Consider the following 15,585-nt stretch of genomic DNA (forward strand, 5'->3'; position numbering starts at 1 on the left):
TCTCAGATCTTCCTACTGAAGCCTCCAACACTGGAGGGCTCTGAGATGTCTCACACTCCTCAAGAACAGCTCCAAGGCACCATGGCCATCCCAAGCTCAGGCACAGTGTCCTCCCAAGGTCAGCAGTCAGCTCCCTCAGCATTCCTGCCCACACCCAGTCCCACACCACTCCTTCCCACCTCCCTTCATCATTCAGCACTGTTTGCCTGACAAACAGCCTGGAAATGCTCACCTGGGCTCATGGCCACTGCCCAACCCTTGGCAGGAAGCCCCCAGCACCAGGGCCTGGGCTCTGCAGCCACATGCTGCACACTGGTCCCCAGGGAGAAACAGCAGGCCTGCAGACAGGCTGAGCTGCACCTGAGCCTGGCTGTGTCTCATTTTCTCTGTTCAGCTAGGCTGCTCTTCTTGAGAACCTGCTTCTCTTTAGGAACATGGGGACGGCCTGCTCTTGAATCCCCAGCACTTCCAACGCACAGGTCGCTCGCCCTTCTGGGCACTTTTGACCCTCATGTCTGACTCCAAAGGGACTCCTGTACACCAGGCTCCTCACAAGGCCATCATCTGTGTTCTGAAAGTGCAGGGTGGCAGAGCTGCTGACCTCACAGCTTACTCCTCTCAGAACAGAAGGCTCCACCACTGAGGAACTGCTGTGCCCAAGGCAGCCTCCAGGCTGCAGCTGACACACAGCTCCCTCTTTGCTCACAACCAACAGGGCCAGAGGAGCCATTGCAGGGCCGCCAGGAAATGAGACCCCCTGGCCACAGGGCAGCCACAAACCACAGCACCCCAGTGCCACGCCGTGACCTCACTGCTGACACCCCACCTCTGCTGGGCTGGGCTCCCCTCTGCTGCCAGCCCTGCCAGCATAAAGCCGGCCCAGCGCCTCTCTCCCTCCCAGACGCCTCCTGACGCCTTCTCCTGCGCTCTGCTCCCTCCACCAGGTCAGCCTCCAGCCCCTCACCCTCCTGCTCCTGCCCCAGGGAGCCCCCCTCTCTCACACCCCCTGGCCCCTGCGCTCCCTCCACAGCCTCTCTCTCTTCCAGGGCCCCTCCACCCCACAGCCATGGCCTGCTACGACCGCTGCCGCCCCTGCGGACCCACCCCGCTGGCCAACAGCTGCAACGAGCCCTGCGTCAGGCAGTGCCAGGACTCCCGCGTCTTCATCCAGCCTTCCCCCGTGCTGGTCACCCTGCCAGGACCCATCCTCACCTCCTTCCCCCAGAGCACCGCCGTCGGATCCTCCTCAGGGGCTGCCCTGGGCACCGAGCTCAACGCCCAGGGAGTGCCCATCTCCTCCGGCGCCTTCGGCTACGGCTACGGCTTGGCTGGCCTGGGCTATGGCTGCGGCGCCGCAAGAGGCTGCTACCTCTGCTGAGGGCCCTGCACACCAACCCTGACCCCACACACAGCCTGCAACAGCTCCTGCAACACAAGCCCCTGGCCTCATGCTCGTCCTGCTTGCCCCTCACACCGCCTCCCTTCCTGGCCCTTGCTGCTCCTGCCTCTGCCCTCTGCTTTGCCCTCAATAAACTTCTCCTGCAGACCTGACCCAGAAGCCTCCTCTGAATTTCTTCTCCCAAGCCTCTGACAGCCACACAGGGGACAGTGTCTGGGCTCAAGAGCCCATGGGGGTGGGTGGGAAAGGGCCACAAGTTCTCACCTAGACAATATGTCCTGCACAAGCACAGAGTGCTAGCAGCACCAGAGGGGCTTCCATGATGCCCTTCTCTTGCCCACACAGCAGCTCACCCATGCCCAGGAGCTTCTACACAGGCATCTGACACAAGCTGCCAGGGCAGCAGACACCTGCAATCACAAAGTCACTTTGGTTGGAAAAGTTCCTTTTTCTTCTCGAGGCCAACCACCAAGCCAAGACTACCAAGCCCAGCACTAAGCCAAGGCCCCAGCCTCCAGAAAGGTCAGAAAGGTTCTGCTTGAACCTCTTCCCATTGGCCTCAGCTCACCAATCCAGTCTGCCCATGGCCCTCTGTAGAGCCTCCCTACCCTCAGCATGTCCACACTCTGCCCACATGGTGTCATCTGCACACTGCAGGAGGGTGCCTCGATCCTCTTGTCCTGGACAGCAAGAGAAGAGTTTAAGGAGAGCAGGCCCCAGCACTCAGCCCTGCACAACACCTCCTGAGACTGGCCACCAACTGCATTGAGCTCCACTCCCCACCACTCACTCACCCCAGCCACACAGCCATTTCTTCACCCCGCTCAGAGTACTTCAGCCCAAGCCAGGAGCAGCAGCCACTTCCACCGGGAGAACCCTGAGGACACGATGGCAAAGAGTTGACTAAAGCCCAGGCAGAGGACATCCAAAGCTTCTCCCTCCTGCACTAACTGGGCCACCTTGTCACACAAGGAGATCAGGTGAGGCAGGCAGCACTTGGCTTTCCGAGAGCCTTGCTGAGCGAGCCGGACTGCCAGGTGTGCCGTGTGTGCTGAGTGACGGCACTCAGGATGATCTGCTGCATCACCTGCCACGGATCCAGGGTCAGGCCAACAGCCCTCTAGCTCCCCAGATGCTCATGCCAGCCCTTCTTCCACGTGGGCACCACATTTAGTCACCTCCAGTCAGCTGGGACCTGCTCAGTCACTGTGAAGTGCTGAGAAATGATGGAGAGTGGCTTGGAGAGAACTGCTGCCAGCTCTGTCAGGAGGCCCCTGGGGGGCACTCCAGGAGGTCCTACAGACTTGTGTGGGTCTGACTGTGTCAGGAGGGTACTGAGCATTTCCTCTTCAACTCTGGGGCATTCATTCTGCTCCCATCCCTGCCTTCCAGCTCCAGGAGCTGGGTACCCACAGGACAATTGCTCTATTGTTACAACCTGAGGCAAGGAATGCATCAAGTGCCTCAGCCTCTTCCTCATCCCTGGTCACAGTCTTCCCCACAGGTCCAGCAAAGGAAACAGATCCTTAGTGCTGCTTTGGCTGTTGGCAGCAGAGGAGGATTTTGTATTGGCCTTTCCAGCAGCAGCCAGATTCAGTCCTAGCTGACCTTTGGCCCTGCTCAGTTTCTCCCTGCACAGCCTCACACCATTGTTGTAGGCCTCCTGAGTTGCCTGTCCCATCATCCCAAGGTCACCAACTCTCCTTTCCTCCATCACTCCATCACTCTGTTCAGCCAGACCAGGCTGCTTCTGCAGCAGCTCCCCTGAAGGCACAAAGAGAAGTCCTTGCTGCAGAGCCTTCAAGTGTTGTGTTTGAAGCACATCCAACCTTCATGGAGTCCTTTGTCCTTCAGGAGGGACTCTGCCAGCCAGTGCCAAGAGACTCTGTCAGACAGGCTGCTAAAGAGGGCAAGGCCTATCACTTGGAGGTCCAGCTCTGCCACTCCCAAATTCCCTGTGAAGTGAAACCACCATCCCTGTGTGATTGTGGTACCCAAGACAGCCTCCAGGCTGCAGCTGACACACAGCTCCCTCTTTGCTCACAACCAACAGGGCCAGAGGAGCCATTGCAGGGCCGCCAGGAAATGAGACCCCCTGGCCACAGGGCAGCCACAAACCACAGCACCCCAGTGCCACGCCGTGACCTCACTGCTGACACCCCACCTCTGCTGGGCTGGGCTCCCCTCTGCTGCCAGCCCTGCCAGCATAAAGCCGGCCCAGCGCCTCTCTCCCTCCCAGACGCCTCCTGACGCCTTCTCCTGTGCTCTGCTCCCTCCACCAGGTCAGCCTCCAGCCCCTCACCCTCCTGCTCCTGCCCCAGGGAGCCCCCCTCTCTCACACCCCCGAGCCCCTGCGCTCCCTCCACAGCCTCTCTCTCTTCCAGGGCCCCTCCACCCCACAGCCATGGCCTGCTACGACCGCTGCCGCCCCTGCGGACCCACCCCGCTGGCCAACAGCTGCAACGAGCCCTGCGTCAGGCAGTGCCAGGACTCCCGCATCTTCATCCAGCCTTCCCCCGTGCTGGTCACCCTGCCAGGACCCATCCTCACCTCCTTCCCCCAGAGCACCGCCGTCGGATCCTCCTCAGGGGCTGCCCTGGGCACCGAGCTCAACGCCCAGGGAGTGCCCATCTCCTCCGGCGCCTTCGGCTACGGCTACGGCTTGGCTGGCCTGGGCTATGGCTGCGGCGCCGCAAGAGGCTGCTACCTCTGCTGAGGGCCCTGCACACCCCCCTGACCCCACACACAGCCTGCAACAGCTCCTGCAACACAAGCCCCTGGCCTCATGCTCGTCCTGCTTGCCCCTCACACCGCCTCCCTTCCTGGCCCTTGCTGCTCCTGCCTCTGCCCTCTGCTTTGCCCTCAATAAACTTCTCCTGCAGACCTGACCCAGAAGCCTCCTCTGAATTTCTTCTCCCAAGCCTCTGACAGCCACACAGGGGACAGTGTCTGGGCTCAAGAGCCCACGGGGGTGGGTGGGAAAGGGCCACATGACCTCTCTCATAGTAGAGCCCCATCAACAACAACAGAGAGCAGCAGAGGGAGCCTTCCTCAGCATAACTGTAACCACTCCCATGGGCAAAGCCAGGCTTGGACACACCAAGGCCTTTCTGCCAGCACCTCTCCCACAAGCTACCCATGGCACCACACTCCTCACCAACTCTTCCCCAGCACCACTCCCTGCCCATCACACCAAACAGAATCTTTAGCAGCCTGCCAGCCTCTGCAGATCTCCTACAGCCCCAAATGCTCCCTCAGGCCCAGCTCTAGCAGGCCATCCTTGACCATCTCCAGTTAGGTTTTCAGTATCTCCAGGATGGATTCCCCAACAACTCCCAATACAGCTGGTGCCACCCTCACACTGGAAAGCTGTTGCCTTCCCTGCCAAGGCAATGACATCTCTTGGCAGCTTTCTCCATGCCTGTCCCTGTGCACTCCTGAGCACAGTCTGGCTGCTCTCTTCCCATGCCCTCCCATCAGGCACTTTAGACACATTGATGACATCTCCCCTGCGTGGCCTTTCCTCCCGCCTGAAAAGCCTCCCAGCTCTCTCAGCTTCCCCTCACAGGAAGGACTCTCCAGACCCTTCAGTGCCTTGTGGCCCTGCACTGGACTCCCTCTGCTGAGTCTGTGGCCTCCTGCCATGGGGGAGTGCTCAGCTGCACACAGGACTCCACACAGCTCTGCTGGTGCAGATCCACTGGGCCACGCTGCTCTGGCAGGGCCACCCAACATTGTCTTCTGGTTCTGGCTGCAAGTGCACTGAGGTGGCACCTCTGGGACAGTCTTGTCCTGCTCATGGGGATGGGAGAGACTCCCTAACTGTTCCTGCAACTGCTGCTGCCTGGATCCTGGCCTAAGGTCTCAGAATCACCTGACATGAATGGTGGCCACAACAGAAATGCACTGGCCACTGGCCATCACCTCCTGGTCCTCAAAACACCAGTCCCAAGGGAGGGGTTCCTTGCCCTCACCACTGATCCCAGCAGACCTAAAGCACTGACTGGGCTTGGGACTCCATTTGCATCCAGTCCCACCAGGACTCCTGAGAAGCTCAGAAGCAGGAGGCTCCATTCTGAACCTGCTGCCTCAATGACAGGCTCTCCCTTAACCTTTGTAACCCTTCCATTAGGCATCATCCCTTGGCCAAGTCGGGGAGCAGGAGTGGCTCTAGCAGCACCTGAGCACCATCAGGAGTTTTGAGAGCAAGGAGGTGCCCTTGGAACCTCATGACTCAGCAGGAGGCTCTGCAGGAGCTTTTGTGTCTCTGCTCCCTGTGGGAATCCTCCTAAATCAGCTCCAACTCCATGTCCCTTGTTGTGTTCCCTCCATGTAGTCAGGAACAGAGAGACCCTTCCATGACCTGGCTTCAGGGGCACCTTGCCAATGTCACATTCATACCTCTTGTGGCTAACCCCTTTGGCAGGGGTACTCTAAGTGGCTGGAAACGCTCCTGTGGCATATGGGAGTCTCACCAGTGCTGCAGAGAGAATAAGATCACCTCCCACAGCCTGCTGGCAGCTCTCTGCCACTGGACTTTGGGCAACTCATCACAAACCTCCAGGCCCAGACCTTCAACTGCTTTGCAGTCACCTCACTGGACACTGACACACCCCCACACGATGGACTGTCCAGGGGCATGCAATGGAGGCAGCATCAAAGGCTTCATCACAACTCAAGGTCAACATCAACCTTGGTTTCTCCTCTTCCACACAATGAGTCACTCCAATGCAGCAGACACAATGGTTGCTCAAACCTGATTTCCTCTTCTTTGGAAGTCCCCACCAAGCACTCCCCATCACCTTCTTGTCCTCCAGAGGCTGGCAGTGCTTGTCTGCATGAACAATTCCATCCTCTGTCCTGACAACAAGGTCAGGCTCACCATCCATTTGGCCCTGAAACCTCAAGACTCATCTTCAAAAGACAAGAGCTAGGAGCACTCTTCAAGTCCTCAAGAACAGCCCCAAGGCACCATGGCCATCCCAAGCTCAGGCACAGTGTCCTCCCAAGGTCAGCAGTCAGCTCCCTCAGCATTCCTGCCCACACCCAGTCCCACACCACTCCTTCCCACCTCCCTTCATCCTCCCCAGCATCCAGCACTGCTTGCCTGACAAACAGCCAGGAAACCCTCACCTGGGCTCATGGCCATTGCCCCAACCCTTGGCAGGAAGCCCCCAGCACCAGGGCCTGGACTCTGCAGCCATATGCTGCACTCTGCCCACCAGGGAGAAACACCAGACCTGCACACAGGCTCAGCTGCACCTGAGCCTGCTAAGTCTCAATTTCTCCCTGCAGCACTTCACAACAGCCTTGGAGACCTCCTGAGTTGCCTGCCCCATATTCCAAAGCTGATAGACCCTTCTTTTCTTGCTGTGGTCCAGATAAAGCTCTCTGTTCAGGCAGGTTGCTCTTCTTCCCACCTGCTACTCTCATGGCAGATGCAGGCAGATGCTCTTGAGCCTCCACATGTTCAGGGCTGTCTACAAAGGGACTTTGCCATCCAGGCTCATCTAAAGGTCAAAATCTATCCTCCCAAAGTGCAGGGTGGCAGAGCTGCTGACCTCACAGCTTACTCCTCTCAGAACAGAAGGCTCCACCACTGAGGAACTGCTGTGCCCAAGACAGCCTCCAGGCTGCAGCTGACACCCAGCTCCCTCTTTGCTCACAACCAACAGGGGCAGAGGAGCCATTGCAGGGCCGCCAGGAAATGAGACCCCCTGGCCACAGGGCAGCCACAAACCACAGCACCCCAGTGCCACGCCGTGACCTCACTGCTGACACCCCACCTCTGCTGGGCTGGGCTCCCCTCTGCTGCCAGCCCTGCCAGCATAAAGCCGGCCCAGCGCCTCTCTCCCTCCCAGACGCCTCCTGACGCCTTCTCCTGCGCTCTGCTCCCTCCACCAGGTCAGCCTCCAGCCCCTCACCCTCCTGCTCCTGCCCCAGGGAGCCCCCCTCTCTCACACCCCCGAGCCCCTGCGCTCCCTCCACAGCCTCTCTCTCTTCCAGGGCCCCTCCACCCCACAGCCATGGCCTGCTACGACCGCTGCCGCCCCTGCGGACCCACCCCGCTGGCCAACAGCTGCAACGAGCCCTGCGTCAGGCAGTGCCAGGACTCCCGCGTCTTCATCCAGCCTTCCCCCGTGCTGGTCACCCTGCCAGGACCCATCCTCACCTCCTTCCCCCAGAGCACCGCCGTCGGATCCTCCTCAGGGGCTGCCCTGGGCACCGAGCTCAACGCCCAGGGAGTGCCCATCTCCTCCGGCGCCTTCGGCTACGGCTACGGCTTGGCTGGCCTGGGCTATGGCTGCGGCGCCGCAAGAGGCTGCTACCTCTGCTGAGGGCCCTGCACACCCCCCTGACCCCACACACAGCCTGCAACAGCTCCTGCAACACAAGCCCCTGGCCTCATGCTCGCCCTGCTTGCCCCTCACACCGCCTCCCTTCCTGGCCCTTGCTGCTCCTGCCTCTGCCCTCTGCTTTGCCCTCAATAAACTTCTCCTGCAGACCTGACCCAGAAGCCTCCTCTGAATTTCTTCTCCCAAGCCTCTGACAGCCTCACAGGGGACAGTGTCTGGGCTCAAGAGCCCATGGGGGTGGGTGGGAAAGGCCCACAAGGCCTCTCACAGGAAGGAGTGACCATTATGACCTCTAGACACTCAGTCTAGCACCTGGACTCTTCCCGAATGTACCACAAGTCCACCGCTTGCTCCCCGCCTTCAAGCACTCTCCTGCACACCCTTCCAAGGAATTCAGCCTGCTCCAGGGACACTTGGCTGAATCTCCTCCCACCAGCCAGGCTGGACAAGCCCAACTCTCTCAGCTTGGCCTCATCTTCTTAGCCTGCTCTCGATCCACTCCAACACCTCCATGTCCTTCCTGGCCTGGGGGCCCCACAGCTCAACCCCACACTGCAGCTGAGGTCTCATGACACTTGAGTAAGCATGGAGCATCACCTCCCTTGACCTGCTGCTCATGCAGCATCTCGTCCCTGCAGCCTGTCAGCCACACCACACAGCTCGCTGTCATCCACAGACTTGCTGAGGCTGCCTGGATCCCATGTCACCAACAAAGACCTTAATTAATCCTGCTCCCAAGCTGCACCTCTGAGGGACACCGCTCCTTACTGGTCTCCACCTGTACAGCAAACCTTGGACCACAACTCTTTGAGTGTGGCCAGCCAGACTATTCCTTATCCACCAACCTCTCCACCCAGCAAGTCCACAGCTTGTCACTTGAGAGACTTGGCTGTTGTGCAGGACACTGACAATCGCTTTGCACACGGCCAGGTAGGTGACATCAGGTGCTCTGCCCTTACCCACCAGCACTCCAACCCTCTTGCAGAAGGCCACCAAATTTGTCAGGCACACTGAGAGCTTCGTGAGGCCATGCTGGTTGTCACTGAGCTCCTCTCTGTTCTCTGCTCATCCTGCCACAGTCTCCAGGAAGATCTTCTCCATGGTGTTGCTGGGCACAGTGGTGATGCTGTCAGGCCTGCAGTCAAGCTCAGTCTTCCTCTTCAGCCTCCTCCCATGGCCACCACCTGCTGCCACCTGGCTGCTGGGCACTCTTACACATTAGCCAGGGCATGGAGGAGGATGTCCAACACTGGGCCCCACTGATATGAGTGCTGGGCTCCACCACTTGAGACTTGCCCCAGCCAGATTTTGGGGCACTCATCAGAAGCCTCTGGGCCCAGAGCTTCAGCCCTTTGCAGTCCACCTCACTGGCCACTCACACAGCATGCTCCTGGCCAGCTTCTGGAGGAGCATGCACTGTAGCAAGTGTCAGAGCTTTACAGAGTGCAACATCAGCCACAGCTCTCTGGCCATCCACAAAGCCACCCAGTTCAATGCAGAACACGTGGAGGATGGCCAAGGACAGCTGCCCTACTAGAGCCCAGGCTGACAACTGCCCATCCCCTTCTGGGATTTCAGGAGCCTGGCAGAGCTTTCCAGGAGGATTTTCTGCAGAACCTGCCCTAGAGACAACGTCAGGCTCACCAGGCTCTAACATCTCAGATCTTCCTACTGAAGCCTCCAACACTGGAGGGCTCTGAGACGTCTCACACTCCTCAAGAACAGCTCCAAGGCACCATGGCCATCCCAAGCTCAGGCACAGTGTCCTCCCAAGGTCAGCAGTCAGCTCCCTCAGCATTCCTGCCCACACCCAGTCCCACACCACTCCTTCCCACCTCCCTTCATCATTCAGCACTGTTTGCCTGACAAACAGCCTGGAAATGCTCACCTGGGCTCATGGCCACTGCCCAACCCTTGGCAGGAAGCCCCCAGCACCAGGGCCTGGGCTCTGCAGCCACATGCTGCACACTGGTCCCCAGGGAGAAACAGCAGGCCTGCAGACAGGCTGAGCTGCACCTGAGCCTGGCTGTGTCTCATTTTCTCTGTTCAGCTAGGCTGCTCTTCTTGAGAACCTGCTTCTCTTTAGGAACATGGGGACGGCCTGCTCTTGAATCCCCAGCACTTCCAACGCACAGGTCGCTCGCCCTTCTGGGCACTTTTGACCCTCATGTCTGACTCCAAAGGGACTCCTGTACACCAGGCTCCTCACAAGGCCATCATCTGTGTTCTGAAAGTGCAGGGTGGCAGAGCTGCTGACCTCACAGCTTACTCCTCTCAGAACAGAAGGCTGTGCCCAAGGCAGCCTCCAGGCTGCAGCTGACACACAGCTCCCTCTTTGCTCACAACCAACAGGGCCAGAGGAGCCATTGCAGGGCCGCCAGGAAATGAGACCCCCTGGCCACAGGGCAGCCACAAACCACAGCACCCCAGTGCCACGCCGTGACCTCACTGCTGACACCCCACCTCTGCTGGGCTGGGCTCCCCTCTGCTGCCAGCCCTGCCAGCATAAAGCCGGCCCAGCGCCTCTCTCCCTCCCAGACGCCTCCTGACGCCTTCTCCTGCGCTCTGCTCCCTCCACCAGGTCAGCCTCCAGCCCCTCACCCTCCTGCTCCTGCCCCAGGGAGCCCCCCTCTCTCACACCCCCGAGCCCCTGCGCTCCCTCCACAGCCTCTCTCTCTTCCAGGGCCCCTCCACCCCACAGCCATGGCCTGCTACGACCGCTGCCGCCCCTGCGGACCCACCCCGCTGGCCAACAGCTGCAACGAGCCCTGCGTCAGGCAGTGCCAGGACTCCCGCGTCTTCATCCAGCCTTCCCCCGTGCTGGTCACCCTGCCAGGACCCATCCTCACCTCCTTCCCCCAGAGCACCGCCGTCGGATCCTCCTCAGGGGCTGCCCTGGGCACCGAGCTCAACGCCCAGGGAGTGCCCATCTCCTCCGGCGCCTTCGGCTACGGCTACGGCTTGGCTGGCCTGGGCTATGGCTGCGGCGCCGCAAGAGGCTGCTACCTCTGCTGAGGGCCCTGCACACCCCCCTGACCCCACACACAGCCTGCAACAGCTCCTGCAACACAAGCCCCTGGCCTCATGCTCGTCCTGCTTGCCCCTCACACCGCCTCCCTTCCTGGCCCTTGCTGCTCCTGCCTCTGCCCTCTGCTTTGCCCTCAATAAACTTCTCCTGCAGACCTGACCCAGAAGCCTCCATTCCATTCCAGCAGAGTAAAAAGCAAAGCATTCCAGACAGTGTCACCTCTTGTGTGGGGATGAGGCAAACCACAATTTGAAGTCTGGGGGAACCTTGCCTTAGGGAAAAACACTGAAAACTCAGTGGTTCCAAAGAGTTCCTATCAATGGCAAAGTAATGACTAGGCAGAATCTTTTTTTATAAGCCCTGTAGCTTTTTCCTTGCCAGGAATGGCTCAGCAGTAGTTCCAAATGATGTGTATTAGTCCAAATGGCAGAAGTCACAGCAGCCCTTTTATGCAGTCTGTGCTAGTGCTTCACTTTGCACGTTAAACTGCTGTTAAACTAAGCCCCAGCCATAATGGCTCTACGTTATATAACTAAGCCAATATTCACAATTCAGAGACAGGCCTATGAAGCAGGGACTGGAATTCAGCCTGCCAGCATCCAAATCACAGTTCAAAAGCTCCAGAGGTCCCAGCAATAATCAGAATTGGGCAGAAAATAGCTTCAATTTTTAATTTGCCTTCATCACACAAAACTTGAAGTAACAAGAAGTCTAATTCATTGGTATGTCAAACAGAAATCCAAACAAACAGCCTCCTGAGCACAGACCAAGTGAAGGGTTTTTTTCCTTGGATTTTAGGCTGTCAAGAAGAAAATACACTACCACCATCAGCCTGCATCCCCTTCACTAGCAAGCAGTCTGGCAGAAAGGCACCCACACAGGTATAGAATCAGTGTTAGTCCATACATTATACAACACTCTGCATCCTCAAACACCAAGGAAATAACTCAGGAGGTAAGAGAGAGTCCACAGTGTGGTGCAAGTGTAGTAGCAGGGTTCAGGCAGTGACCAAGACCTCTCTCTCATCTTCCTTGCACCCTTGCCTTCCCCTTTTGCTGGAGAAGATCATAAATCTTCCAGCTGCCTCCTAGCTTGTTGGGTTTTCTTTTGCAAAGTGCTGAAGGAAGTGCTAAAAGCTGTTTGGCTCTGGCTCTGTTTGGAAAGCGTGCAGCAGAGCTTGAAAAAGAAGGAAAAATAGAGAAACTAACCAGTTCTAAATGTATATAAACTCTAACTACATGTGTTCAACAAGAAGGTCAAAGGGGTAATGTAAGTCACAGCAGCTGAATGCTGGCATCAGTCATGAGGTCTGTGGTGACAGGTTGGACTCGATGATCTTTGAGGTCTCCTCCAACCTTGGTGATAGTGTGATTCTGTGATACTGTGATCAGGAGACTAAGATCCTGTAGGACTGACAGAGCTTGTGCTCTGAAGGTTTATCACTGCTCTGCATGACAAACAGGTTTCATATAAAATCAGCACATCACCTGGGTGTCACTTACTCTTTCCCATGCTTTACCAGTGCCACAAGCTTAGTGCCTGCTGGCTCCTCTGCCTCTGTCTTCCACCCATCACACAGCTCTCTCCAGAGCATGGCACACAGTTCACCACTTCATGGGAGGTTTGTGAGTGTGTTGGTTAAGAAAGGCTCAGCTTTGCACAAATGAAAGGCTTTGTGCAAGATTCTGCCCATCCTGCCCATGTAAGATCAGTGACTGTTTTGCTCTGCTATCATAAGTTCCAGAGAGAAGGATCAGCCTTTACCAGTCTGTCACAGAGAGAGTTTACCTATTGTCCTGGGGCAACTTGTACACAACTTTGCTGCTAGGCCCCACTACAAACTTAGAAAGCAAGCTCAAAAGACTGCACAACAGTTTTACTTTGGTTCACAGCAGTGTGTTGAGGTTGTTTCTAAACATAAAGCATTTCATCTTCTCTTCTCTTCTCTTCTCTTCTCTTCTCTTCTCTTCTCTTCTCTTCTCTTCTCTTCTCTTCTCTTCTCTTCTCTTCTCTTCTCTTCTCTTCTCTTCTCTTCTCTTCTCTTCTCTTCTCTTCTCTTCTCTTCTCTTCTCTTCTCTTCTCTCCTATACTATTCTATCATATTCTATTCTATTTGCTCTGCTATCCTCTGTTTAATTATTTAGATGATTATTATGTTTTCTTTTTGGAGAGGAACCTCAAACTGGAATGGGGAAGAACATAACTAAGCAGAAGAGAAGTGTGATTCCAGGCAGACCATTATTCCCTATTTCAGCAGCCCCAAATAACAACTCTCCAAAGAGTATCAGGGATGTTCAAATTCCAATGGCAGAGCTAAGCTCTGTGATCTCTAGGAGGAGGGTGAAGGAGAACTGTAAAAGACAGAAATGCCTGAGATAAGAATGCAAAAGTCTGGGGCTGGATGCATGCCCACAATCTCTCATGTGTAAACAAACAGTTAGATTTGTGTCAGGGAGCAGCATGTTCAGTGTTCTGAAGAAGACATGTTTCCCAGAAGGAATTACATAAATATTTATGAAAATGAAGCAGGAAATATTTTCCCAGGGTAGGACACTGTTCAGCTCTGCATCAGGTCAGCAGAAGCCCTGGTTTATTTTGTCAGCCTTCCCCTGGAACTCAATCACTGCCCTCTGGTTTGCACAACATCTGCTCCGACACAGGAAGAGGCTGCACTTAGATAAACACAATTACAAACCACACTGAGTGTTTCACTTTCTGTCACACCTCTGAATACATATGTGAAAGCCTTACTCTTTTGGACAGCTTCTCCAAATGGTGGCATGGAAACCAATAGCAACAGCTATCTGGCTTAGGCCTCTCAGGAAAGCGTCAAAAGCGTCTGCAGCAGAATGGAAAGCTGAAGGCTCACAAACAAAGTGCTGGTAACACATTCAGGCTAAGCTGCTCTGCTCTTGCAAAGCAAACAGCTAGAAATGCAAAGTTGCAATGCAGAGTGGGAGTCACACACAGCTGAGGTCTGCTGGGATATAGGCTTGAGTACTGCACCTCACAATGTGTCCAGCAGCTCCCTGAATCTGTGGTCTGCAGCTCAAGCTCCTCAGATTGTGGTGCTGACCAGCCACTCTGCTCCCTGGACACCAGCTGTCTCCAAATCCCTCCTGCTTTGCAGCAGATAATTCCATCTGGAATCTGGGTCAGCTTTTGTGTTTAAGGGTTCAGAACTGAGGGCACAGGAGCGGGAAAGGAGAGGTAGAGTAAGCCAAAAAGGGGTTTAAAGCTCTAAAGCTGGCCTAAGGTCCTTCTAGAGCACCCTCTCTGTGTCAGATGCTCAAACCCTTCCCTCAAGGTACCCTAACTCAACCAAGAGTCAAACTCACTAGCAGGAAGCCAGGGAGATCCTAATTGACAGGAGAACATCTATTTCTACACTGTTGAGGCTGATTAAGCCACTCAAACAGCCAGCAAGAATTACTTAAAATCATGAGAGTCCTACAAGCTGTTTCCTGAATGTAGAAACAAGGAGATTTTTGTGCAGGTGTATCAGCTTTGATGGTTAAGGCAGGTTTCCTAGCTCCAGGACACAGTTTTTGGTCCAACACACTGAAAGACATAATTTATTAGCAAACAGATTTGTAGTAAGGCAACATAACCTTAAGGGTCTAGTGCAAACACTGGTTTGACTTAGGTAGAGAAAGAATTTGAATCTGGATCTCCTACATGTTAAGTAAGTGCCTTCACTACCAGAGTCTTGGATATAGTATCATATAATCAGTCAGGGTTGGAAGGGACCACAAGGATCATCTAGTTCCAACCCCCCTGCCATGGGCAGGGACACCTCACACTAGATCAGGCTGGCCAGAGCCTCATCCAGCCTGGGCTTAAACATATATTAAACTTCATGGAGCAAAAGGGGGAAAAAAAAGGGAAGCAAAAAACCATAGAAGCAGGGTCCTAAATTATGTTCTAATGTGGAATTAGAATGCTTGTAAATTACCACAGCAATAGTAGTATCTGTGTGCAGTTCTGGGCTCCTCAGTTTAAGAAGGACATTGAGACACTTGAACGTGTCCAGAGAAGGGCAATGAGGCTGGGGAGAGGCCTTGAGCACAGCCCTGTGAGGAGAGGCTGAGGGAGCTGGGGTTGCTTAGCCTGGAGAAGAGGAGGCTCAGGGGTGACCTCATTGCCCTCTACAATTACCTGAAGGGAGGTTGTAGCCAGGAAGGTGTTGGTCTCTTCTCCCAGGCAACCAGCACCAGAACAAGAGGACACAGTCTCAAGCTGCACCAGGGGAAGTTTAGGCTGAAGGTGAAGAGAAAGTTCTTCACCGAACGAATCATTGGTCATTGGAATGTGCTGCCCAGGGAGGTGGTGGAGTCCCCATCCCTGGAGGTGTTCAAGAGGGGATTGGATGTGGCACTTGGTGCCATGGTCTAGTCATGAGATCTGTGGTGACAGGTTGGACTTGATGATCCTCGAGGTCTCTTCCAACCTTAGCGATACTGTGATACTGTATCAGGAAAAATATGCTCCCTGCTTAGTCCTGGTCAGTAATGAAGTGGTTAAACAAATGGTTTCCTCTCTCACATTTACCCCTCCTCATCCCTGATAAATAACAAAGAAGTCACTGTAAGTCTCTCAGTACTGTGGAACAGATAGCATCACTGACATCAGTTTGGCAAGCCTTCCCAAAATGCCTCCTCCGAAGCTAGCCTCCCCCTCCCATGTTCTCTATTCTGGCTCTCACATTGACTTTCTGCTCACAAAATGGAAAGTGATGAGAAGAAAAAGATAAATAAAACAGATCCAGAGTGCACAAGTCGTAGGCACAGTGCCCAGTGCAA

At 55.5% G+C, this 15,585-nt stretch overlaps 5 protein-coding genes across 6 annotated transcripts in view; 4 read left to right on the forward strand and 1 right to left on the reverse strand.

Moving 5' to 3' along the window:
* LOC137452604 (feather beta keratin-like) overlaps positions 1-15,585 on the reverse strand; it is a 43,092-nt gene that overhangs the window by 3,731 nt on the left and 23,776 nt on the right. The gene's annotated exons all lie outside the window — the stretch shown is intronic.
* On the forward strand, positions 708-1,537 carry LOC137452606 (feather beta keratin-like). The gene is made up of 2 exons (XM_068161134.1): positions 708-944; positions 1,047-1,537. The coding sequence occupies exon 2, from the start codon at positions 1,067-1,069 to the stop codon at positions 1,376-1,378; it is 312 nt and encodes a 103-aa protein (XP_068017235.1). The 5' UTR covers positions 708-944; positions 1,047-1,066; the 3' UTR covers positions 1,379-1,537.
* On the forward strand, positions 3,788-4,273 carry LOC137452541 (feather beta keratin-like). Its single transcript, XM_068161028.1, has one exon. It carries the CDS (start codon positions 3,804-3,806, stop codon positions 4,113-4,115), a length of 312 nt encoding a protein of 103 aa, XP_068017129.1. The 5' UTR covers positions 3,788-3,803; the 3' UTR covers positions 4,116-4,273.
* LOC137452542 (feather beta keratin-like) lies at positions 7,085-7,903 on the forward strand. The gene is made up of 2 exons (XM_068161029.1): positions 7,085-7,303; positions 7,406-7,903. The coding sequence occupies exon 2, from the start codon at positions 7,426-7,428 to the stop codon at positions 7,735-7,737; it is 312 nt and encodes a 103-aa protein (XP_068017130.1). The 5' UTR covers positions 7,085-7,303; positions 7,406-7,425; the 3' UTR covers positions 7,738-7,903.
* Positions 10,100-10,950, forward strand: LOC137452543 (feather beta keratin-like). The gene is made up of 2 exons (XM_068161030.1): positions 10,100-10,336; positions 10,439-10,950. Exon 2 carries the CDS (start codon positions 10,459-10,461, stop codon positions 10,768-10,770), a length of 312 nt encoding a protein of 103 aa, XP_068017131.1. The 5' UTR covers positions 10,100-10,336; positions 10,439-10,458; the 3' UTR covers positions 10,771-10,950.

The sequence above is a fragment of the Melanerpes formicivorus genome, unplaced genomic scaffold (assembly GCF_026170545.1).
Source record: "Melanerpes formicivorus ecotype bairdi unplaced genomic scaffold, bMelFor1.0.p_v2 SCAF_56, whole genome shotgun sequence".
In the NCBI taxonomy this organism is placed as follows: Eukaryota; Metazoa; Chordata; class Aves; order Piciformes; family Picidae; genus Melanerpes; species Melanerpes formicivorus.

Excerpts from the sequence above, each read along its gene's own strand:
- LOC137452606 (XM_068161134.1), top strand. The coding sequence starts at position 1,067 with ATGGCCTGCTACGACCGCTGCCGCCCCTGCGGACCCACCCCGCTGGCC.
- LOC137452541 (XM_068161028.1), top strand. The coding sequence starts at position 3,804 with ATGGCCTGCTACGACCGCTGCCGCCCCTGCGGACCCACCCCGCTGGCC.
- LOC137452542 (XM_068161029.1), top strand. The coding sequence starts at position 7,426 with ATGGCCTGCTACGACCGCTGCCGCCCCTGCGGACCCACCCCGCTGGCC.
- LOC137452543 (XM_068161030.1), top strand. The coding sequence starts at position 10,459 with ATGGCCTGCTACGACCGCTGCCGCCCCTGCGGACCCACCCCGCTGGCC.